This window comes from Microchirus variegatus (genome assembly GCF_963457635.1).
Source record: "Microchirus variegatus genome assembly, chromosome: 18".
NCBI lineage: Eukaryota > Metazoa > Chordata > Actinopteri > Pleuronectiformes > Soleidae > Microchirus > Microchirus variegatus.
In genome coordinates this window covers 7,272,103-7,299,261 of record NC_139819.1, presented here as the reverse complement: position 1 = coordinate 7,299,261, position 27,159 = coordinate 7,272,103, and the positions used below count along the sequence as shown (strand labels likewise).

The window sequence follows — 27,159 nt, the reverse complement described above, 5'->3', positions numbered from 1 at the left end:
CGGGGAGGGCCTGAGGAGGATTTAGTTAGAGGAATGGGCGAAAAGAATGATAGAGAAGAGGGGAAAGGGAAGAGGCCAAGAGGTAGACGGAAGCAGACCGCCATAAACTAGTGTATTACAAAGCTGATCCCAGTACTGTATCTGATCAAGTGTCATCCATTACTCTGCTCCTTGAGAGACCCGCAATAAATAGCCGACTTAAAATCATTCCCAATTTGGTCATGAGTTCTGCTCCCCACAGGACGCTCCATTACTCAGATTTTCACAATAATCTGGGAATCAAATAGCCCATATTTAAAGATATACAAGTTTGAGTTCGTCCAGGGTCTGCGGCTGCAACATTTTGACAGTTTGATTGCTGTAAAAGAAAGCAGCTTCCAGTGCAGTGGAGATAAACAGATGCTGGGGTGTTTGTTGGCATCAAACGTACATGCCTCACACACACGGTTCCACTCCTATGCTGTGGCGTTCTTGATTAGCACATTATTCCACCGACACTGGGCCGCTAACTAATGAACCATATCGTCGCCAGCGATGCGGATAATAGATGTCTACATGTCTGCTTTTGTCCCCGGCTGTTTTCACCTTTACGGGAGCTGTGTGTGTGTGTGATCTGTTTACTATGTTACTTTGTGCTCCACAACTGTGTTTTTGAAAAGTCTCTCTCCCTTTGCTTCATCTCATGCATATGCACTTGCGTACACGCGATTGCAAGCCGACCACAACTCATTAAAATATATAATATGGTCATTATCATATTTCTAATTTGCACCCAAATGTGAGAAAGACACAAAGGGACGGAGGGGACACAGTGTAACATTCCACAGCAGGGTCATAAATCTTCTATTCTCTCTGGACCCCCACTCACTTCCTACCCAGCACACACACACACACACACACACACACACACACGTCTGTCAGATATGCACTGCAGTAATTGGGTCTTCCAGGTTATGATAATGTTTGCGCTGTTTGTGTAGTTCATTTGCTCACTGAAGCGCCGAATGTCATTAATCACACCAGTCTAAATCATGTACTGATTCCACCACAGTCTCCGTGTGTGTGTGCGCGCGTGTGTGTTTGCATGCCTCATTTGACGGTGTGTTTTTGTCTTTCCACTGGCAGAAGTAATGAATCGAGTGAGAACAGATGAAGGAGAGTAAATGAGTGAAACGTGTCAAAAACACATGGGGTCAGAAAACCGCCAAGAAGTAATGAAGGTGTTTTCCTGCTCATAATTTACACAAGACAGGTGTCTGTCTGTCTGTCCATCTGTCTGTCATTCTCTTTTTCCTGTCAATGAGCTGACCTCGAGGACTCTAATGCGCCTGGGTTCAACAGACTCTGAGTTAATTAAGATTATGAGGCTTTAATTCCCTTCCTTAATGGAAGCAATGAATGCATTCTTATTCACACACATTCGTACCGTTATGGATCACCTTCCATCATTTTACATTCATATCTCTGACTAAACCTTTCATTACCAAGAGGAATAAATGAACATTTATGTTCCTGTAATGAACATCCATTATCACATTTCCTGTAGTAGACCTTCCCATGTACAATACAGCATGTATTTTTGTTGTTATATGGCATAGTTTTTAAAAAGGTTTTTGTGTTATCTTCTAAACCGTTCACAGGTCACAGTCTATATATTAAAAATGGAAGTTGTGAAGCCTTGAAATGATCCACCTATTGGACGATAGCAGCTGTCAATCAGTCACACTGGTGTCCACTCATATGTGCCATGCAATTTCCCTCCAAATGGGAACATAATTTTACATAATGGATCTAATTTTCGATGAAAAAAGACCTGAAACTAGCGATTGAGATCATTAACCCCTCAGGAAAAGGTTTACCGATCTCATCAATCAAGTAGGAATTAGGCTCATTTCTCCCATAGACTTCAATTCAACCCGAGAACAGTGGGCGTGAGTCTGAGGTCGTTTTCACACCTATGGCTCAGCCATTTTCTCCCCGGTATCGTTCTACATGTGCATATGTTTTGGTTGTGTTTATTCACAATGCCCTACGTTCTACCCACAATGCCCTGCGTTGTAGTCCACTTGAAGCAAAACGAGACCTTTTTTTTAGGTGGACCAGAGTTCACGCCTCCCCAAAGGAACTGGACTTTCAAAGCAAACGAACGAGGGTTCGATTAAGAAGGGCTGCTGTGAATGAACCTTGAGCGTAAATGGCTGTTTGGCCCCGTGATGGACTGGCGACCTGTCCAGGCTGGGATTGGCAAGGAAAGGGTAAAGCTTCATCTTCAAGTGAAGATGAATGCATGAACGAATGAAGACTATGCCCAATAGAGTCTATATGGCAGCTCCGCGAAATTGTCATTTTTATGGAGTATTAATAGTGACGAATGTGTGTCCGAGTGAGCGCCGAGAAGCCCCAGAGAACAACTCCAAAGACTCAGGATCACAGACACTGTTTTCTTCTGTTCTTCACTGCTCTCTTTGACACCTTTTGTTCTTCCTTTCCCGTCCTTCTGCTCCTGAGAGAGAAAGAGAATACGAGAGGTTATATTCTTTCTACACTATATGAAGTAATGTTCTGACATCATAGTGACAACATGATGACATATATTTCCTAGGATCAGAAAGGTGATTAAGGTATAGCCGTACAGTATAGGATGCACAGAGACCTGGGAAATGTGTTTTAAACTACGTATGACATCATTCTCTGACTTCTTTGTGGTTTTACTCATGATGTCACTGCGGTGTTTCCAGATAATTTGACGATGGCTGCCTGCCATAATAGTCTTAACTTGTCCTACCACAGTTTCATAATGAAACAGACAGCGGTGAAAATAAAACCCTGCTTGTATGAGGCTGCCACAGGTGGCCGGTCATTTTCAAACCATAGCCACAGGGTAATGCACATTAAGTTAAACTTACATATTTATGTACAGTGTGAGTCAGCAGGTACAAGCGCACATTCTCTTTCATTTCTTGGAACAAAATCTCAAGATGTTGACATTAATACATTTATATTATAACGTTAATAACTTTTCAAAGTTGTCGATCCCACGTATGCAGTATTATTAAGTGGTGGCCAGAGTTTTTGGTGTCAGAATAAACCTTCCTGGATAGTGTTTCCTTGTCTCACTCATACCTCAACTTGCCCCCACCCGTTTCCTGTGCCGTGGACTGGTTTTTGGTTTTGAATGTCTGTTAATACCGCAGCAAACAAAAAATCTACTCGATTCCAATCTCCAATGAGCCTGTAAACCTTTTAAACCCCTTCATGGAGTTGTTCACTTCATTAGAATCCACACAGTCGAATGCTCGCATTATTAAATGTCATTACATTTCTCTGTGTTGCGACTAATGCTGATAAAACCACTAATATTACAAGCGGCGAAATGTGATTGATTGATTAAGATTGTTTAGGGCCGCGCCGTCGACACAAGTATGAAATTTCCCCACATAGCAGCTCTCTGAAAACAATAGCAGTGGCTCATTCAGCTGTAGTCCATTAGCTCTGAGCTTACAAGGCCGAAACACTTAAAACCCATTCATCAGCTCTCTGACAAGGCAGCCTGCTGCAAACAGATTCAGTCATGCAGTGAATCTTCTCTGCCAGCAGCTCACAACATTTCAACTTCTGACCTCAGCGTCCACCTGCACAGATGCTCTTTCATCGTACAGCACTTCTTTATGGCTCACTCACTCACTCACTCACACACACACACACACAGGGACCTAACTCACCTTCACGCACACACATTTTAAAGCCTCATCACTTTTGACTTCCTGACCCCAGTTAACTAACTAACCCCATGTTATATCCCCCCTCCGTTCAGTGCACCTCTTTGTGTGGGGCCTCGCTGAAAGGGCCCAGTCATGCACGACTTATCGCCCCGAGGCAACTTCAGCTTCCAGCCTATCAGCATATCCATACGTCTTTGTCCAGACTCACTCGCACATAAACGCAGTGACTCACCCACTTGTTCGCCTCAGAATTCTTCAGAAACTTACTAATCTTTAACTTGAACTCAGCCGTGGTGGACGTTTCCTGGTATTACTGTAAATGTTCTTTACATGTAATGTAAATGTTAATGTGTAGCCCAACAGGATGTACAGTGGAGCACTGAGTATCTATCTCTCCTACATTTGACCTTGGAAAAGTGCAAGAACAGATATAAAGACGTAAATGTATTAATAAGGGGGAAAAAAGAGTCAATACAAACAATATCATATCAAATTCGATAAGGAAGTTGGTAAAGTGTGTCCATATAAGCCAGGAAGTGTTGTAAAGTCTTCTAAAACATATATATCATAACTGTATCTAGCATTAATCATGGCTAATTATCGGTTAATCAATTAAAACAAGATTTCTGATTGTTTCAGGTTCTTAAATGTGAATAATTTCTTCGTTTCTTTGCTCCATATAAACAAAGAAATCCTTAAAAGTGAATCATTTTGATTTGTGGATGAAAACGAGACATTTGAGAACCTCATTATTTCCAGGTTTGACAAACACTGATCGACATTTGTTAACGTTTTCTGTCATTTTATGGACCAAACGATTACTCGATTAATTGTGAATTTGTACCAACGCCCTGCATCATTTGACCTTGATCGTGACCATTTACTGTATGCAGTCAGTCGTCAGCATCTATTGACATGCTCTCTGCCCGTATATACATATATACATCGCCTCCATTAGCTCTCACGTCACTCTTTTCACGTCTCCATCTGAACTCCTCACCTTCCTGTTTGTGTATGACCATGTGTTACTCCCGCAGAGTGTCCCCTCATTACTTTAAAAAAAAAAGGAAAAAGGAAATTTGGTTCCCAACCTAGTCCAGTCGAAGCTAATGATGCGTACATTTGACTCATTCCCATATGAACTGAATCTGCACTTGGTGCTTTGCTGCATAATGCCGTGATCTAATTTGTGACCGGCTAATATGTGACTTTTAAATACATAATTAACCGCACAGTGACTCTGTGTTCAATTGAATTAAAATTGCGTTTCGGAATAGTCTGAAATGGAAATGAATCTTGAAATGGGATCACCTCGGACTAAACTCACAACCTCGTGCCGTGTTTCCACTACATTATTTTCCCCCCAATGTTCAGTGATGAAATTATAGCTCTACCTTTGCACCACATTATGTCATGGCCTGTTGATTTAATTGAGGTTACCTCTGTGTTTTTTGTCTTGTGAGAATAGTTCATATTTTGGTTTTGGGCTCGATGGTTTAGAGTTAGATTTTTATAAGTGCTGTCAAACAATTCAAATATTTAATTGCGATTAATCTCACATTTTTATCTATTTTTTTCTCATTTTATGGCTATTTTCAACATAGAAAAGTGGATCGGCTTGCTTTGTGCAAATGTTTTTTAATTGAAAACAACATTGACATATACTGTAGTGTAGGGCTGAACAATTAATCAAGTTTTATCGAAACACAGTTTACTGCAATTTCAAATCAATAAATCAATTGTTCAAGCCAAAATGTGTGTCAAATTATCCTTTTAGATGAATTATTATGACACATCTTATTCTATAGAAGGAGGTATGATACGTAAGGTGCGGCGTGTGTTTACGCAGGTGAATATCTCAGTCATATCTTGCATATTTTTAGTTATTCCTCTTATTGAGAGAGTATAATAACATGATAAGAGAGGCTGTGTATCACTCTGCAGTGCTGTGAATAAAGTGCCGTTCTTCAACGCAGACGAAGTCCCGTGGTGTTACGTGTTCTTGCTGTAACAAGCTAATCTGAGCTAAAGGAGCTAGCTATCGAAGAGCTAGTCTTCGGAGGTCTCCTTAATACGGTTTGGGGGTCTGCCAGCTTGGTTGGTAACACTGCATACGTCATAACTTGGATGTGGGGAGTGCTTCGAGAAATTATCCAGACTGCGTTGGATACGGAGAAGCGCACAACGCTCGCCATCCACTCAAAACGTAACGTTAGCTTACTACTCTTTGGCTCGCAAGCCCAAACTAGTGTGTGTAGCGTACCTTTTTTAAGAACCCTTTAAGTCCCGCAAGGGGAAATTCAATTCTGCAGTGAGTTAGTGAACACACACAGCACACAGTGAGGTGGAGAACATGCTAACCCAGCGCAGTGAGCTGCCATGCCAGTGAGCGGCGCTCGGGGAGCAGTGAGGGGGTTAGGTGCCTTGCTCAACAGCACTTCAGCTGTGGACTGGTTGTATATATATATGTATATATATGTGTATATATATATATATATATGTGTATATATATATATATATATATATGTGTATATAAAATGTTTGCTAAGCCAAAATGAACTTTAACCTCACCTGAAAATGGGTTTGCATTAACGACTTTAATAACGCGTTTAACTGACAGCACTCATTTTTTTTAATCAAACTAAATGAGTGATGTGTTACTTCTTAAGTTTAATGCAAATTGAAAACAGGCTGATCCAAAATGTCCATTTTTAAAAACTCCACTCTCACATCTAAGCTTGAATGTCTGTCATACCTTAGAGGAACCTTGTGCCATAACACAATCTTTTGGTCTTTTGAAGAGGGTTGAATAAACAAAATAAATAAATGGTCCTTTCACTCATGTTACTGTCCAAAAAAAGTGCTTTGAAGAAAAAGAGAAGGACTTCATGAAATGAAGACGTCTCTTAAGAATTTACTGCCCTTGCCGCTTCAAAACAAACAAACAAACATGTTCTTGTGTCACTGCCGGCTGCCAGCTTTGAACTGTAAACTCGAGCTTACTTTATTTGTGTGCTCACCAGCAGCAGTGGTGTTGCATCTATGGGGCCACACGTCAAAATGGGTCATGAACAACTATTCGTCAACAGCGGAACCCAGTCGCTCCTATAGCTGCGTGTTTGTCCAAGTCTTTCATAGACTCATTGGGAAGCCTCGCATTAGAGACTCCAGTCCATGCTTTTATAACATCTCGACTGGATTATTGTAATTCCCTGTATGTTGGGTTAGACCAGTCGTCACATCACACCTGTGTTGCACTCTCTCCACAGACTTCCTGTTTGTTTTAGGATTGATTTTAAAATGTTATTGTAGTTTTTTAAAGCTCTAAACTTTTTGGCTCTATCTAAACTCCCTGAAATTCTTCTTCACGCTCCATCCCGAGCTCTGAGGTCTAATGGCAGACTGCTTTTAGATTTTAGTGCCAAAATCCTGCCCCTAAACTTTGGAACGAGTTACCCATGAAAATTAAATCTGCCTCCACTAATGAACATTTTAAATTGCGTTTAAAGACCCGCCTCTTCTCCTTGGTCCTCTTCTATGTAGTTTTTACCATTTTATTATGTCACTATTTTACTCTTTTACTTCTTCCGATTTTATGTTTTATACCTTTCATGTTGCTGTGCCTTTAAATCTTAAATGTTTAACGTGTTTAATGAGACTGTTAAATAAAGAAATTAAATGCGAGTGAACAACTTGGACACATCATGTTTATAGCACCAGAGACACAACTGTGGTACATCGAGGTTAACGCTGAAAACATTCCTCGGCCTTAACTGTGCATGTAAGAAATTAATTTTTAATCTTTGGCTTGAATAGTAAGCATGTTGTCAACAAGGCGTGTGTTAAATCATGTATGAAGATTCTGTGCTGTATATACAGTGCCAGTGGAATCTGTTTACTGAATGTATGATCTTAGGATGAAAATAATTCATAAGATTGTACTTTGTGAAATACAGTAAAGCACAGAGTGACATTAAAATCAAAGTTTGCAATTAAAATTAAAAAGAAATGCATGAAAATTAATTAGCCAATGATTACATTGTGAATATCACACATTATGTTATCATTAGATCATGAAATGCACCCTGCTGAAAGTTCATTTATTTTCATAGTCGTGCTGCGTGAGTTAACTAGCTGGCAAGTCATAACCTGCATTTGTATAAAATGAAATGATGTAAGGAGGAGGAGAGCGTTCGCACGCTGCAATCAACGCAATCATTGTACAATAATGACTCAAGATGACACTTAATTGTCGTATTTATTGCGTGATAGAAATATTTGCGATTGAGCTCTGAACCTGGCCCAGATGTGTCAAAACCCTCAGATTCTTTTTTTGAGCTCAGGATGTGATGTCTTGTGTGAAACTCCCCCGACAGATTTCATTTAGGTTCTGCTTTATTTATTTATTTATTTATTTATTTATTTATTTGTCACTTCAATTTAGCAGGAACTCTGTCTCTTGTGGCTTTTTTCCAAACACTGGTGAAACCCTTGCAAAGCCCTTTTATGAAACTCAAGGAGGATTCAGATTTGATAAAATAAAGGCTGGGGAGAAAAAAAAAACCAAGGTAGTTTCTGTCATGCTGTCTCCTCTTTTTGCATCTCCCTCTCTTCTTAGGTCACTGCGATGACTTCCATCGATTTGGACAGCCTAAACAAAGCATTATCCCTAACCTTGAACATAACCAGTCACTGTCTAACCCTTACCTTGACCCTCTTATGAACATCATGGATTTATTTACATTTTATGGCTGTAGAATTGTATCGTAAAGATTTTGTCTTTCGGCCCCTTTTTTCCAAGATAACTTTCACTTATAATAATATCTAGATATTCGTTTAGGAATTACGCCACTGAGAAGCTGACGGTCGTTTTGCGGAACCGTGATGACGAATATATGGGCGCAAATATCTATTTCTCTGCTTTCTGTTATCCATCCGTCTATCAGTCTTCTACCGTTCTAGCATCCACGTGAGGCTCACGCGGGGAGCTCTGCCAATCCCAGCTGATATATCACTGCAAAATATTGAAATGTACTCGTGTTATTGACTTAAATTCAGTGTATTTATCAAATCGCACCATTTTTTGGACTTATTTACTTGTTAAGGCTGAAGATACTTAAGATGTTTGAAGACAACTTACCAAGGGCCATTTTCTTGCTGCACTGGCAGATCATTTTGCTTGAAACAAGTAATTTCCCCCTAATTGTGGTTATATTTTCTTGTTTTTAGAGGCATTTCAGATCACCAGCTATCACAAACCATCTAGGAGTTACGTAATGCCAACTCGCACATAGCGAAGCTCACTTTTGAGATATATTTGCATCTGTGCTCAGTAACCACTGTTCCAGTTCCCACAAGCTCAGTTCCAAGATAAAAATTAATTAGGACTCAGTGGCAGTGGAGGACAGGAAGAGGGAGCAGAACTGTAGCGATGTGTCGAAAAGGAATGACTTGACATCTTGGACTTCATCATTTCTTTCTCTCTCTCTCTCTCTAATGTGACTAACACCATGGCGGAACAAAATCCCTCACTCGGTGGCTCACTTGAGTATCTCTGAGTGACATACATACTCACCCTGCTGTCATTTATTCATAAAAACCAGTAGGTAACACCTGCTGTGCGTCAGCTCATTAGCGTGCAACCAAAAGCCACTGATTTCAATGAAGGTTGCAGCGCTAATGATGTGCTTTAATGTTTGCTTAAGAACAGCGTGGGGAGAAAAAAAATCCCCCGCAGAAGACAAAACAGCAGCAACGTTTCCTTTCAGTCTGTAGGTAGCTCAGGGTTACATTCTGTCACATTCTGACTCTTGGTGAGAAGAGACACCAGAGTGAGAAGGTGTTGTGAAGAGTCTGGAGAAAGAATACAAAAAAGATCAAATGAGAGCAAAGAAATATAAGGGATGAGGATGGGAGAGAGAGCCGTGTTCTGTCTGTGAGTATGAGTTAAAGAGCATGCAAATAGGGACGATATGGTCACTAATGTCTCGGTAATAAGGTCAACGGTAGACGTCTGAAACCCTCGAGGCTCTATTTATAGTGACCCAAGGAGTGGAAAAAAAAGGAGTTTGACATGAAGAGGAGGGAGGGGGGAAGAAAATGGAGTGAAGGTTGGAGAAGTGCAAGGATGCCAAAGAAGCAAAAAGCAGGAGAGGCAAAGTGTTCTGAAAGAGCGACGGTGAATGAGGATGGGAAAAGGCAAGGAATGGGGATAGAAGATGAGAGTGGGAGGTTTGGAGAGACGCCAGACACAGAGAGAGAGTGAGATAGATAGTGGGGGAAGGATGGAAAGAGGACGGAGAAGGAGGGGAAGAGGAGAGGGGGAAAACGGCAGGGGAGAAGAGTTTAGTTAGTCAAGTGAGGGGAAGGAAATGTGGAGGGATAAGCAGGCAAGAGAGAGACAGTGAGCCTCCAGATGGAGAAAGGCATGAGCAGTGTAATGTCTGATCCAATTCCATCTTCAGCGCTGAATAAAATGGCCAAAATATGGGAATTTCTTCAAATGAAATAATCCTGTAAGCTGTTCTAAATCATTTGAGTTCAAGCCATCTTTATTTTTTCTTGTGTGTTTGTGTGTGCGTGTAGATGGATAGATCGTCTACAAAACTGAGCTGCTGAAGGAGGCAGGGGAGCAATCGGATAATAACAATGAGGATTTGGGTGGTCGGAGACAGGAAGGGTGGAAAAATGGGGGATCAGAGATATATCGACATAACAGGAGATCAGAAAATTGTTGAAGAGGTTGCACAAAGTGGCCGGCTGGGGTAGATGTGAAATGTGGCCCTGGGGAAGTGACCAAAGAGAAGAGAGGATGACTGAACTCAGCCATTACTTTGAAAAAAAAAAAAAAAGGAAAAAGAGAGTGAATGCAGGCTGTGGGGGGAGCAGAGGAAATAAAAATGTGACTCTGAACAGGTTTTTGGCACAGAAAATCAGGAGAGACGGCACGGATCAAGATGACAAGGTGTGAACAGACATATTGGAAAGATGGAGAGAGGAGGAAAAAAAAAAGAAGTCATCATGAAAAAGTGAAAGGACCTGCAGGCACAGTGAAGTGGTGACAGGTGGAATGTATGCAAACGCACATGGAACACAGGGAGCCAGGTGGACGGTGAAATGAGGATCACAGCGCACAAACACATCCACTGTCAGCCACTCATATTATCAGCTGTCAGCCACCCAGAAAAAACATTATCCTGCGATCTCCATGAAAATAGAAGTCCTTCCCCGGCCAATGTTTTGCTGTTCTGAGGCACAGCCCCCGACGCTGGCTGCTTGTATTAATAGCGATGTTGAGCTGTGATAGTGGAGCATGAATAAAAGGGGAAGCTGGGCTTTTTTTCCCCTCAGGCATGGGATAAGGTAGACAGAATCCATCTGGAAGATAACATTACACAGCAACTCGTGCAAGTTAGTGCCTCCATAAGCTCACATAAGACTGTGCATATGAATGAGATATCCTCCATGTAGATGTGTGTACTTGTGTACATGTGATACAAAAAGGAGAAATTACTTTTTTTTTTCTCTTCCTGACAGGCCACAGGGTTGTCAGTTTCCTCTTTTTCTCAGTTTTTCACCTGTGTGGATGCACTTCCTTACAGTGGTGGAAGTAACAGATCATTCATGATCTACTTCAATACAATACTAACAATACTTTGACTTAAGTATAGATTTTCAGTACTCTTTCCTCTTCATTGAAGTGTTATTGCATTATTCTTTTATACAAAGTGACTAAACTGTTTTCTAAACTGCAAAGCACAGTGTGGAAGAACAGTGACACCAGTGACCTGGTTCAGAAGTCTAACTTTGGGTTGAATCGTGTGACTCTAGTGGTCGATAGTGTGTTGGTGTTCAAGCCAAGTCCTGAGCCGTAATGAAAGACATGTAAGAAAATGTGCCGCTAAAGCCTCATTGCTCGGCGCTCATCCTTGAAAGAGCAGAATCAGATATGAGCCCCTGCAGCGGACCGTCTTGTGGTGACCACTGGGGTGTGTCCCTACGCCCAGACAGCTATCTTGTCACAGAATAGTAGAGGATAAGTGCATAAGCTATACTCACTCCCCAATTCCTCATAAACAGCAGAATGCTGTATTCTCCTCTGTCTCTGTAGCTGTTTATTTCTTAGCCTCGGGATAAAAAACACTTTCTGAGAAAGAAATATGTGAGAAAATCAGCTGCAGAAAGACGCTGCGAGCAAGGAAATATGAATTAGTGTAGAGGAAGAAGACAAATGGGAGTAAGGAGGAGGAGTAGATAAGAAAAGCAGTGATAGAGGAGGAGATCGAAACTGTAACAATAATGCAGGACCTAACAGCAGCTGAGGTGGTTGTCATTCAGAACAAGTATACATACATACTGCTGTGTGTGTGTGTGTGTGTACTACTTGGCAGAAACATTCATTAAAAAAAACTATCTTCTGAGTGCTCTTGCACCGCCCACCTGCAAACACCCACTCATCAGCTGCTCTGTGTTGTGTTTGTGTCCTTGCTGAAAATGTGACTGTGCCCAGCTACAGTATATGCACCGAGCATGAGACGTGTGTGTGTGTGTGTGTGTGTGTGCTGTTTATGCCTCAGGTCAAGTGTGTTGAAGAGATAAGAAATTATCTTATTTTTTGGGGGGGTTTTCTCATGAGATCCACATCTTTCTAATTGAATTTGAGCAAAACCTTTATTTCACTGTGCACTGCCTACACTAAATTCTATAATTCATCACTAAACTCCTGGTAGCTTCTGAAGACGTCTCTGTATCTTGGCTTAAAACTTACTTTGGAAGTAATCTTGCTGGCTTATTGAAAATCCAGAGTCCCAGATTGGAAATAAAGAAAATGCATATGAGGACCATAGGGTGTCTGTACTGAAGTGAACTTTACAACCTGTGTTAGGAGTGAGGCTAGGGCTAAAAAAAAAAGAAAACAAAAAGACAGGGCTATGCAGTAAATTACAGACACCTAAGGTACCAGAATGTCGTTACTTATACTACCACTAGGGGGACCCTATTTTGAAAACTCGCCTATGGGTAGTAATTCCTGCATTTGACCCATAGTTCTTATTCAACATTGTTTCCGTATCTCACTATGGGACGTGCCCTCCCCACTTGTCCCCCAGTGAGATGCCTCACTCATGTTTCAAAGAGCTGAGGTTAATTTCTTAACCTAAAGTTACATTTCTTTGGAGGACATCCTTGTCGATGTTAATTGTCGTTGATTTAAGCCAAAAACGTTTAAAACCCTTAAGCTTATGATGCAGTCTAAATTAAGATGTATGCATAATGGTTTGAATCCATTTGGATAAATGAAATGGAGTGATTAAGGTCTGTCGTTCGTGATTTGAATGATGTGCCTTTCATCACAGTGCTGAGCGAGGATCAGACCCTTATTAAGTTTCAAATGGATGCAGATGACGCGTGACCACATGATGTCTTGTTTCTAAGAGGGGGGGGGACTCAACTGAGCTCTTTTCTCTATAAACAGATTTGACCAAAACACCTGCAGAACACCACTGTCCTTGATTTATCACCGTCATCTTAACCACTTACCACTTGACTCTGAATAAAGAGCGCACGTGCACACACACGCGCACCAAAGAAATGCAAACAATACTATTATAAATGCCCTCATGAATGAAAATAGGCCAGCGCTGGTCGTAGATTACGGGCAAAACGGGCTCAAAGAAAATAATCCTCACGTTAGATGCATCGCTATTGTTTCAAAGTATGAATAATTAAACGGTGGATGAGTAGAAATGTGAGCGCTGCACATCCAATGGGAGGGTGGGAAAAAAAAAAGGTTTAAAAATAGAGAGTTATTTTCCTGAAAACGGTAATATCAGCGAATTATGAAAGAGAGAGAGAGAGACTGAGAGCAGCAGACAGTTCATAAAATTCACTGAGTGAGGGAGAAACTGAAGTGCTCCTCTTCAGGGTAATAGATGATAAGATTATTCCCTTTTTACCGCTGTTATGTGTGTGTGTATGCTTGTATGCTGCTCTTGTAGAAGTGTGTGTGTGTGGTTTAAATGAAGATGTGCTCTTGTGGGATTGCTTGTGTGCCTCTTCTTTGCATGTTTTTCTCTCTTTGTGTGTATGTGTGTATGGGAAATGGACAGCGTCGTATATCTAATTCCAGAGCAATGATATACTGGCTCTCTGCTCTCCCATCATCCCTCACTTTCTGTCAGTTTCTATCTTACTTTTCATCTCCCTAAACTCCTTGAACCTTTTTCAGGATTCAAGTGGGTTGTTTTTTTCCCTTTTTTTTTTCTGGTTGAATGTGACACAAAATAAAGAGCTCAGGTGTGTTTGCGCGCATGTGTGCTGCATTTGTGTGTTTTTATTGTCATTTTTAAAAGTAAAACCACTTGAGTCGCATGTTTTTCTTCTTGTGCACAAGAACAAACTGTGGGTTTGTGTGTGTGTGTGTTTTATTGAGTATGTTTATGTGCGACTGTGTGTAATTTGGCTGCAAAAGTGTCTGCGATAGATAAGGACCGATGCAGCTTTGTTTTTCTTAGCATGCCCGATAGTCGATGTGGTCGAAGGGTACCCGCTTTAAAAGTGTGTTTACTTAGTGCGTGTGCGTGTCCGTGATTCCTCGCATGTTTTTGCAGCTGCTGCTGATTCTAATCTCGGAGATAAGAGACAATATGATCTCATTATTTCCACAGCTACTGCGGTGCTGATACACATCGCGGACACACTTACTCATGGACATTTGAAAACGCTCACTCCGACACAGGACACATTTTGACCATATATGGCAAAATGTAGCTCAGTTTGCCTCACGTTAGCTTGTAAACCTCTGAATTCCATAGCCTAATACCCTTAAAAAACACATACTAAAGTAACTGAAGTTATAGTATAGAATCACACAGATTAATATTTGAATTTTTCCCCCCTTTATTTTAGTTCATTAGTTTAGTTGACAGGGACCATGTACAGAACTGGGTCTATACCAGAGTTCGCTAAATAGCTAATTTGCATCAGTGGTCCCTGGACAGTGAGTTAAAAGACTATAAAACACATATAACGTTTTAGTGGCCTTTCTTATTTTTATAGTAGAGGTTTTCCATATTTATGAAGTACAGGTACTGCTTCATACCACGTCTTCTCATGTTATTTATTGGATCCCATGCATTAGCGTTTCAGTTTGCCTCACTTTTAGCTTGTAAACCTCTGAATTCCACAGCCTCATATTCTTAAAACAAACATTGTTAAAGTATCTGAAGTTATAGTATAGTATCACACGGATGTATATTTGTATTTTAGTTTAGTTGACAGGGACCATGAACAGAACCAGGTCTATAACAGAGCTAGCTAAATGGCTAATTTGCATCAGTGGTCCCTGGGAAATGTACCTTTAAGCTAAAACCATATCCATACATTTAAGTGGCCTTTATTATTTTTATAGTAGAGGTTGTCCATATTAATGAAGTACAGGTACAGCTTCATACCACGTCTTCTCATGTTTTTTATTGGATCCCATGCATTAGCTTTTCCGTTTGCCTCACTTTTAGCTTGTAAGCCTCTGAATTCCACAACCCCATAGCCTTAAATCAAACACTGGTAAAGTATCTGAAGTTATAGTATGGTATCACACAAATGAATATTTGTATTTGCCCACCTTTAGTTTAGTTCATTAGTTTAGTTGACAGGGACCATGTACAGCACAGGGTCTATACAAGAGCTAGCTAAATAGCTAAATTGCATCATTTGTCCATGGGCAGGGAGTTAAAAAACAATAAAATACATACTAAACATTACAACAAGACGACGTCAACAGCTACAATAGCAACAATAACAACATTACAGAGACAACATCATACAAAACACATAATAAATGTGGTATTCTATATACAAGATTAGTAAAATGATTAAGATTTTCTGGCATCGGGAGGGAAATGTACCTGTAAGCTAAAACCATATCCATATGTTTAAGTGGCCTTTATTATTTTTATAGTAGAGGTTTTCCATATTTATGAAGTACAGGTACTGCTTCATACCACGTCTCCTCATGTTATTTATTGGATCCCATGCATTAGCTTTTCCTCACTCCATTTACCTTACCTTATTCCCCCCCCCACTGCCATGAATCCATCATTCTGCCAATTCACATGACGGATTAGTTCACATTGTCACTGACACTCTGGATATGATCGGTCACTTCAGATGACATCTTTTTTTCCACACATATTTAGAGATATTTACCGCTCGGGTTTGTGGGTTTTGGCAAAATGGGGCTGAGGTCTAAAGGCAGAACAGATGGGAATAAATGTGGCTTTTGCCCCTGGTACATATTTACTACACGCCGTAAATCCAACGTGGACATTGTTCTGCTACAGCCATCCATTATTGATGACAGTATTCAGGCAAGACAGTTATGAGCTGGGCTGTTAGGACCAGTAATTCACTCTGTCATGAGATCCGGAAAGAGAGGAGGGGGGTAAAGAGGATCAGAAACAAGAAGAAAAGAGGTTTAGGAGGAAAAGGAAGGAAAAGGAAAAACCATTGGGAAGCAGAGTAGTGTGAAGTGGCAAGAGTTAGGGGAGGACCACAGGGAAGCGGTGGTGGTGCAGGAGAGAAGGGGCACTTTTCAGACAAAGCTTTTATTCTCGGGGAAATTTCTCTCCGTCGCTCCCTTTTACTCCACTCCATCCACTGGCTATCATGTTTCTTGTGCGGATCAATAATTTATAGCTGTCGCTTCGGTGCAATGAACCCCCACCACCACCACCACCACCACTGAATGACAGATGAGGGTGAGAATGGATGTTGGGGAGCGATGTGAAAAGCAGGACGAGTGGGTAGCGGGTTTTTAAGGCTCGAGAGTGTTGTGAGAGCCATAAAGTGCTTGGGAAAATAAAAAAATCTGGAGCAGCACAAAGTGAGAAATGAGACTGACAGAGGAATGGGTGAACATGACGGGGAATAAATAACCCAAGAGTGGGAGAAAATCTCCCGCCGATAATGAAATTACGCCGTGGAAATGTCCGCCAATATCCATACTCTGAGAGAACTAATTACAGAACTATAAGAGAAAATGTCAGCCTTGTGACATCAAAGGGTGTCGTGATGCCTCCTCATTTCCCCTCTGTTTGCGTCTCATTGTTTAATCTAAAGCTGCTTTTTCAGCTACAGCATCAACTCTTCACAGTTCTAGCTTTGATGCAGAGATGCATCATCATATCTCTTTACATTGTGCCACACCTTCTATTATAACCTCGGTATGACCTTGGCATATTAGAGTTGAGACGAAAAAAAGTTCTCATGACTCATCATGAATCTCCACTTCAGCGGCACAGAAGCACGGATAGTTTTAATGAAATGGAATGATGATGGAGTGGAAGGAAATTACAAGTTAGATAAAAATGTGTGTGTGTGTGTGTTTGTCTATGGGTTGAAATTAAAAAAAGGCTTCTTCCTCTCCTACCCACCTGCTCTTGTAATCCTCCACGTATCGGTGACCTTGGTAACCCGGTGACAAAACATTCTCCGTGTCCCTTTTGATTAAGGCCATGTGTGGGCGTGCAGACGGAAAAGACAATGGAGGAGAAATAGCCGGTGTGTTGATGGCGGTGGATGATGAAGTTGCCGCTGCCCTCAGGGTTGTCTGCTCTGTCTGCTCGCTCACTCCTTCCTCCGGTGTCCTCGTCTATTGCATCACGGCTGTCCTCCACTCAAACAAAAAGTTTGCATAATAAGTTCCGAATAGAGATTTGATTAGAGCAGAGGAAAGCACCTGAACTTTGTACTCCACTCATGCCGACTCGCCCGTGTCAAATGAAAGTCACCTCGTTTGTTAGGATTGTGTTTTGTTTTAATCGACTGAATTAGGCGTCCCCGTTTGTTGACTGACATTATTTAAATGCTGTTATGTGGAGCCAAACCGATAATTAAAATTGTCCTTTTTTTAGAGAGAGAGAGAGAGAGAATGAGGCAGAGTAAATGCATTCAGTTATTTTGATTTAAATGAAAATAAATTAATTTTGGCAAAAATACGGAGATGTGTCTGCATTGTCTACGTGATATGCACATAATTTGTGTGAACCTGTGAGTCTCCTGATCACGATGTAAAGTAAACCTGGACTCTCTGTGCAGACTCTCTTTGTTGAAATGTTAATGGGAGGATTTACTCCAGCCTAAATGTTGATGAAAGAACGACAGATTACAGATCCGCATACAGAAAATTGTACACACACACACAAAAAGATGATGCAGGCAAAATGGCAACAAAATATAGTTTTCTGTCACCATTGTCTCCAGTTTTCCTCAATCATAGAACAATAAGCTCACAACACTTTCTCTCACAGACGTTCGACAGCAGATTTGTCGCAGATTAGACGATGGGACTGCTCAATCTGTGAGACGGCAAACACGCGTTTCATCCACCGCTTGGCTCATTGATCGCGAGGTGTCCAGGCATCGTGACCCCGCCTCACGTTTCCCTCCCTTCTCTTCTCTCTTCCCTCTCTGTCAATTTGTCTTTGTCCACAAGTGGACACCGCAATCAGTCGCTGATTAAAGGTGCATTTTATGGCTCAGTGGCAGAAAATTGTTCTGTGCGCAGGTCACTGGTTTGTGACACAGCAAGTATTAGTGATCAGATGAGAGAGCCCACACACTCTGTTCGGCGGGGAAAAGTGTTCGACAACGCTGCTCGCCGGAGCGAATCACAGAACAAGAAGAAGTGATTGAAATAATGCTGCATATGCTCCCTGAGCTCACTTTGTACTGTGTTAGTCGATAAAGCAAAGATTGACTGAGCTGGGAACAGTGGGATAATGTTGTTTTTTTCTTTTCTCTCCCACACAGGACGAGACGACGATGACTTCTTGAGTCTGAGCGAGCTCCCGGAGACCTTCCCCTCGGACCCTCCGGAGCCCTTACCTCACTTCCTGTTTGAGCCCGAGGAGGGCTACATCGTCAAGAACAAGCCCGTCAATCTCTACTGCAAAGCCACGCCCGCCACACAGATTTACTTCAAGTGCAACAGCGAGTGGGTCCATCAGAAGGACCACACTGTGGAGGAGAGGGTGGACGAAAACTCAGGTGAGAAGAACACACACATACAGATTTACCCTGACACACAGAGAGGGATTAAGCAGATTAGATTATCAACAAAGTGATAAGACATTAAGGAAACGGCACAAAACATAAACGATGATGGCATCGTGTCAGGAAATGTCTCCGTCCACACTGAACGCCTTGAAACCACTCAAAACAGCGTAGTACATATGCCAGGACTGTAAGTGGCGCTGTAACGTTTTTAAAAAAGCGACTTGTGACAAATTTACCCACTTTCTGTGCTGTGGATGTTCAGTGCAGCAGACAGTGTGTGGAACAATCACTGATCTGTTTTGTTTATTCAAGTTTGTTTTCTCCTCTCTTTATTTTTTACGATTCAACACTTTTTTTCACCCGTGTGTGAAATCTCTAAAGACAGTACGTGTTTTAATGATATCAATCCTCTGTTCAGGCTGACTTTAGTTACTTTTCATTGACAGTAGTTGGTAAAAGAGAGAGAGCTGGGAATATGACGTCATCGTTTTCCTAAAGAAGCTTATTTTCAGGTCCGAAAAAAGAAGTATGCGTATTCACCTAAACCTGTTTGTGCTATATGCATTTGCATGTTTGGCTGCAACACTATAAAGCAGCCGCCTTGAAAAGCAATATACAGAATATATATATACTGAATATGGTACAGGCCTTTAATTCTTAATGATTATGATTATTAATGATTAATTTGCTTTAATTTGGCAAAAAAAACAACACAGATTTTATGTTTAAATATACATATTTACTGTACTTTAAACAAACAAGTTCAACCCACTTTTCAGATGCGTCGGGTCACGTGTCGGACGTGTGTACACAGCTGTCCTCACTGCCTGTGCTGCAGTTTTCACAGAGCGCTTTAATAGGATCCACAGTGATGTACTGGACTGTGGCCAAAGCTACACACTTGTCACCTGACAGCACATGCTATTTTTTTATTTTTCCTGCTGGCTAGGTAATGATGAATCGTGCTGTCTCTTTGGCAGGAAGACAAAGACGTACACAACCGGGTTTCTTGGAGTTAAGTTTGACGTCTTGCTGCACGAGTTTTCCACCTGCTCCTTAATGAGCCCCGGTCCCCAAAGCGAGCGATTAGCGGCCGACTGAAAGAGCTTTGAAACACTCGTGATGTATGGTACCTGCTGGATAGAATACGCAGTTGGCTTCGGTGCCACAAATCACCCTGTTGATTTTCCTATTGAAACGCATCGTGTATGTTTAATCAGCTCACTGTGTCGGCGTTAAGCAAGGATTTTTGCATATTTGTGTCCAGGAAAGGTTTGAAAAAACATCTAAAGTGTGTTTTTTTCCGCCGTCTTAGCTGTGACACATTGGAAAAAAAGCAAATATATATACTTTTTATATATAAAAAGCAAATATGAGCGAATGCAAACACAGCCACACACTGAGAAGATAGAGGCGGCGGCGACGGCAGCAAAGAGAATGTGATAAAAGAGAAAATGTTCTAATATTGTGCAAGAGTGGGTTTCATATCAAGACTACAATATATTTCACTTAAAGCCTCAGCTCATTGTCTTGAACCATGTATGGATTATTTTTCTTTCAAGTTTTCTTTAAACACTTATGTGTCCTTTCTCATCTCTCGCCGGTTTGTGCCATCATTCTGAATATTTTATCAGCGTTCCCTCTCCGTCTTTCTTCTCCACCGTGACGCTTTTTTGTTTCTACTTTTCATGCATCTTCATTCATCTTTCTCTCCTGTAACTGTAGTCCCTTGTCCCTCAAACCCTTGCATTTCAGAATATGCTGAATGTTTATACTGCAGCAGGCTTTTTTGCACAGACGCACAGATGGAATATAAACCACAAACAAAGTTTATTCTGTGTCATTTATCTATAACATCTGGTTTTTCCTCATCACTCTTGTTGGTTTTTGGGGTTTTCCAGCCGTTATTCAAACGACACAGTATCTTGTTTTATGTGAATCTGACCCAGACACTTTATTTAACGTTTCCTCGGCCATGCTGACGGATCTATTTACAATAATGATCTATCGTCTTCTTCCATGTGTCTCTTTTTACTTCTTTCCCTTCTTCCCGCTCATATTTCCTCTTACCTCTCAGTTCATTACTGACGTAATGTGCAGCTGCGAGTCATTTATTATCCTCCCATCAGCCGTTCATTTGCAAACTGCTGGATACCAGACGGCGTGTTACTGAGAGGAAAATCTGCTCAATAATGATACATGAGTTTAGGCTGTTACACTGTCTGTGATGGACATCATGAGGTTTTTCAAGGATCACGATCACCCAGACGACCTCAAAGAACATCAGGCTCTACGACGTATGAAGCAATGTGTTTTTATTCATTTAAGATGTTATTCTTAATATATTTTAGAGTTTTAGAGTTAAAGCATGGCTTTGGTTTTACATTTTTTGAAACCTATCCAAGATGTGCTTCAATTTATGCTTCATTTATCTATAGTACAGACTTTACTTGACATGAAACTTGGTAATAAAGGAAGATTATATATGCATTTTCCTCATAACATAATTATAATTATAATTATTAACCCTTGCACTTGCTGCACCAATGGTAATTTTTCGTTGGAATAATACACAACTCCTTATATGGACATCCTAGGGGTGTGTGTGTTTATAGGTCACATTCAGGCTTTAAAAAAATGCAGGGTTTTTTTGTCGTAGTGACATAAAGTAGCGATAATTGTGCAGAAGTCACAAAATTAGACTGTTTTTCTTTTACTTTTTGTTCATAAAAACGAGCCAAGTGAACTTTGGACTGTGATGTATTTCCAAATTTGAACAAATTCAATCCGATTTTATTATATAGTGAGTGAAAATTATGTTTGTTTTTCATCAGATTGCCTAGGTTGTGCTGAAAAAAAGGATGTAAGACACTCTAGCCTCTGTATATACTGTACGTTTAAACAGTGCTCTGTGTTCTAAGGGTTAAAACATGGCTAAAGACTGTTTTTCATTCATAAAAACTAACAATAAACAACACGAGAGCTCAAACTAATACATGGAGACCTGTGCATGGTGTCCTAGATTCACAATGGATGCAAAATGGAAATTGATCACAACGTGTACTAGTAAAAAACAAACAAACACTGGAAACAGAGAATCCTCTACATTCATATTCATCACTTTGTTGGGAAAACAGCAGATAGAGGAGAGACCTTCATTGACAAAAAATATACTAATGAAGTGAGTTGTAGTCGATGCTAAGCAGCTTAAAAGAACAAAGGAGAGAATAATAAATATGAATGTAGAAAAGTCACATTTCCAGCTTCAAAGTAATGCTTTGGGGACATTGTATTAGTACGTAACCGTAAGTACTTTCTCCACCCGCTGCAGCTTACCTGCAAACACGTGCTACTACTTATCATTATCATTTCCTTAAGGGTCGCATTTACCCTGACATTAAGGCGTCATGAAAATGACATTCTCTTTTCATGGTGTGCAAATCTTGTGTCAATGTTGTGCTACTTCCACCATCATTTCAAGGTCAGTTTTGAACAAAACAGGCTCTGGGATCATAAAAAACTATGAATACAAGATATATTTTGTATATTTTGAGTGAATGAAAGACAAAGCTGCGAAAGTGTGTGTGTGTGTGTGTCTGTTTATCAGTGTACTAAGCTCTCTGAGCTGTTTTCTCCTCTTTCTTTCCTGCTGTTTCACAGAAACAGCTAGAAGCTATGGCCCCATGCTGCTTTTATTATCTCTGTCTTCTCACTCACTCACTCTCTCACTCTCTGTCCAATCCTTTCTTTTCCCTTCCTCTCTGCTGTTTTTGTGCTTTCCTATAATTTCCACCGACTGAAATCGGAGAAAACCGAGGCAGATAAAACCCGAGCTTGAGAAAGCAGGGGAGAGGGAGGTGGGAAATGATGGAGGGATGATGATGGAGGTTACCTTGAAGAGGATGGGATAAGTCAACTGATATTTGGGGGGGGGGGGGTGGTCACAGTGAGGAGAAAGATGATATGAATCCTGCTGTGCTGTTGTCTTCCACTCTCTCACTCTTCCTTTGTGTCTCTCAACATTTTCTGCAGGAAAAACAAAAGTCAGCTTGAGTGCTGGAACAGTGTTCCTTTGATCCCGGGGATGGAGATAAAGGAAAACAAAAGTTACAAAGCGTACAAAGTAAAGTTAGAACATCAGTGAAACATGCTTGAAAGTTTGTGTCAGACTGCACCAAAAATCTATTTTCTGCTATTCTACATTGTTTTTGTTAAAGATAAGGAGTCAGGGAAAACCAAATAATGAAAGTATGAATTAAAGAATGTTGAATGGAAGGAGAATTTCCAATGATTTTTGTATATAAACACAATTTGGGGGCGGCAGTAGTTCAGTGGTAGAGAGTCATCTTTCAACTGACAGGAGACAAGGAATCGTTGTAGGCTCGATTCCCGTCTCCTTTAGTCTACATGCCGATGTGTCCGCGGGTAAGACACTTAACCCCACGTTGCTTCTGACGGCTGTGCCTCTGTCAAATATTGAGGTTTTAGACATTTCCCTGGTAATTGTTGGAGATTAACCCACGTTTTTTAGGATTGTTGAGTCTTTTTGCCTGATCTACAGTGCGGCATTGTTCGGCTTTGATTTTTGTGTGTCGGACTTTTGCTCATGATGTCCCCAGAGCAGGTGCAAAAAAAAAAGTGCCAGGTACTATGCTAGTCGAGCTGGTGGAAACGAGCCATAATAAGCACCAACGACACGGCCAAGAGAAATAGAATTAGGTTCATAACCGAAAGGTCGCTGGTTCAGTCGTGAGGCCGATTATGGTCCTGAACAAGACACCCAATCCCTCATTGCTCCCCTTAAACTTGCGAGCACAGGCAGGGTTCCCATTCAGGCTCTCGTTCCATTCAGATCCTCTGGGCACACGTTCGCTCCAGTTCAGCAGAACCAAAGTTCCATCACCCTAAGTCCTCACCAACAACTGCTGCCATTGTTCAATGTACGACGTGGACGGAAGACACCGGCAACGTGATCACATTAAGCTGCTTCAAGCTTGAATTCAGGGGGACACCCTAATTACGACTCTTCTGGAAACCACCGCGCATGTTCTTCATTCCCTTTGTCATTTTATCTCCTATGTTGTCCTTCCATCTTCGTCTCGTCTACAGCTCACATTGACGTGCCCATTAATGATGGAATGGTGTGGAAGGGAAAAAAAAACAACTATTCCTTTGTTTCCCAGCTGGGAACTTTTTCAGTTTCCCGAAGTTCAACATTTGGTTGGAGAATCAGAAACATGCTGGAACTGCGTCAGTGTGAAAGAGCTTGCATTGTACTCACTCACATGGAGATTGGCCTGGTGAAGGTCACAGGGAAGAAGCAGGAGTTCACATGTAGGGTGGGGGGGGGGGGCAGTGGGATGACCTCTAGGGATCGCAGAGGTCAGATTCCAAATAGGAGGAAGAGGCATGATTCCCTTAGTCGCTCCACTACGTTTTAAAGTATTCTTAAACATGTTATTCTTTGATTTATAATGTGACTAAAGGTAAGAAGCGGCATTATTATCCAGATTCCACAGCGTACTGTGAAGGGCATTCCTAGGGTTTGGCTTGACCAACATGCTCATGACCTCAGTCCATCTCCATCCTCCTTGAAATGTGCTAACAACATATTGTGCACGCGGTTACTTACTTTGTCTCCATTAGCCAAAGTGTGAATGGTTATTAGTCTGCTAGCACTGACCTGTGACTCCACAGCTACACACACACTCACACACACACATACACTGTACGCTGTTGGCACATAACATATTGGCTGGGTTGATTTGTGACCTCTTTCCCTCCTTTGCTGCCATCTCTCTCGTATTGATTTCTCCTCATCTTGTCCTACATCTCTCCCTCCTAATGTTACTCCTCTCTCCTCTTCTTTCCTTTTTCTGGCCTCACTCCCATGATCATCTACCTCCTTTTCTTTAGCTCTCTCATCTTTTTCGTGCTCCTCCCAGGACCCATTTCTTATGCTTTCTCCTTTTCTCTTTTGTACAACTGAGATTTATTGAAAGTAGATACAATATATAATGGCGCTTTTCCATTATACAGTTCTAGCACTGCTCAGCTCGACTCGACTGGAGGTTGTTTTTTTTTTTTTTTGCTGTTTCCATTAGGGATAGTACCTGGTACTTATTTAGTACCTGCTCTGGCCAGGTACCAAGGTGTGAGAGTGAGAGAGTGTCGTCACTGGAAGACGCAACAATCAAACCAAACAATGCCGAACTGTAACTCGATTTAAAAAGACTTATTTTCATTTCAAACATTTAGCAAGGTAATGTCTTTTTTGGTTTCCCTCTCACCTATATACAACACATATTACATTTCTTTGTGGACAATGTTGCAAGGCTTTATGGGGGTTGTGCCTCTTGTCCACACATGACTTTTTGAAGTACCCTTGTATATAATTGTGGCTTGCTGTGCTAATGAAATGATACTTGTCTGTGGCTGTAGATCTTCACCTCGTTAGATGACATAAGCACGTAAACACAGACAATTTAAGAGGCTGTGCCGTAGGTGAGTTCCCTCTCTCGAACTTGGTCAGCCATCAATTTGTGCTCTCTGTCTCGCTCTCATCCGGTTGTCATCGTACTTTTTCTCCCATCTCCATCTTTTAATCTCGTTTTGGGTACAATATTGATGGGCGGATGTCCTTATAAGGTCAGGTGTCTACTAATTTTAAGTCATCTAATGGTGAGATTACAGTAAAGTCCCTTTGCATACCAGAAAGGAAGCCTCTGCTTCATTCTCTCTCTCTCTTAGAGTAGCTTTCTCCACCATTATCTCCACCATTATCCTGTCATGAAGTCACTCTTCTTTGGCCAGGTAAACTCGAGGTTTCCCACATTCCTGTGAGAAGTAGCGCCACCTGGTGAGTGAAACTAGCCGGGACTGTTACCTTATTTATAAAATAGTGCCTTAGTTTATTAATTAAAATACCGATATTTACCCTGGTGTATCCATTATTGTATTGTATGAGGAAGTACGACGATCTCACCAAATATGTGTATATATAACTTCACAGTGGTGTTTTATTACAGGGGTGTTTATGTTATTGCTTCCATCCCCTGGTTGTAATTATAGTGACCTCATGTGTCATTTGTCTAACTCTTTCCCTCTGTGTCAGTGATGAAATAATAATAGCCGGTGTTGACTTTTTTTTTCTGCATCCTCTCTCCCTTTTCCCAAAAGGCCTGTCTGTTTGACCTGTCACTGATCACATTTAAACACCACAAAGAGTGCTTTTATCCCCCGCTCCCTTATCTCGCGCGTTCTTCCAAACCATTTAACTTCAACATCCCCCCTCGTCTCTGTTTTCATGTCTGCCCCTGACTCATTGGCTTTCGTCTGGATGTAAATTCCCTCTGGCTTTTTTGGTCGGGCCTCAAAGGGAGGGCAACAGCAAATCTCTGTGACTGAAAGACTTCTTAAGTGACCGAGTGAGTGACTTACTACAACATTGTTCACTGATTTGCTGGAACACCATTGGGTGGCCGATGAGACAAAATTGTTGTACTGTCCGACCCTCAAGACTTAACGAGACCCAAACCAGTGACTCTAGATCAGTGATAGCTGTCAGAATATACACTACTGTTCAAAAGTTTGGGCTCACCTATACAATTTTTCCAAGTTTTTAATTAAAAGTTGCACTTTTATTAATCAAAAGAAATCAAAAGAAAATATAGTCAAGACATCGACAAGATTAGAAATAATGTTTTCTATTCAAAATAATAAACTTTGCTTTTGTCAAAGAACCAGCAAAACTGATTTCAGCTGTGCTAACATCATTGCACAAGGGTTTTCAAGGGTTTTCTAATCATCCAATAGTCTTCTAACGCAATTAGCAAACACAATGTACCATTAGAACACTGGAAATGAGCCTCTATACACCTATGTACATATTCCATTAAAAACCAGACGTTTGCAGCTAGAATAGTCGTTTACCACATTAACAATGTAAAGAGTGTATTTCTGATTCATTTCATGTTATATTCATTGAAAAAAGTGATTTTCCTTCAAGAATAAGGACATTTCTAAGTGACCCCAAACTTTTGAACGGTAGTGTAGATCTATTAAAAACATTTGAGCGATCCATCCATCCTATTTCTACCACTTTATCCTCCACATGAGGGTCGCGGGGGTACTGTGCCAATCTCAGCTGAACTAGTCACACCCTGTACAGAACGCCATGTTTTTGGACTGTGGGAGGAAACCGGAGAACCTGGAGAAAATCCACGCACACACGAGGAAAACATGCAAACTCCGTGCAGAAAGTCCCACGTTCGGACCGGGTCTTGAACCCGGGTCTTCTTGCTGCAAATGCAAACGTGTATTTGAACCAATGTACACTAAAAAAAAAAAGGAAAAAGGTTGACATGTAAAGGACAGTTTCAGC

General features: G+C 41.1%; 1 protein-coding gene across 1 annotated transcript in view; it reads left to right on the top strand.

Moving 5' to 3' along the window:
* The window catches only part of LOC310939865 (netrin receptor UNC5C-like), a gene marked incomplete at both ends in the record, with an annotated part of 201,882 nt that overhangs the window by 67,282 nt on the left and 107,441 nt on the right, over nucleotides 1-27,159 (top strand). Inside the window, one exon of the mRNA XM_083904714.1 lies at nucleotides 18,531-18,767. Coding sequence (XP_083760840.1) covers nucleotides 18,531-18,767 — 237 coding nt within the window. The remainder of the gene's footprint in view (nucleotides 1-18,530; nucleotides 18,768-27,159) is intronic.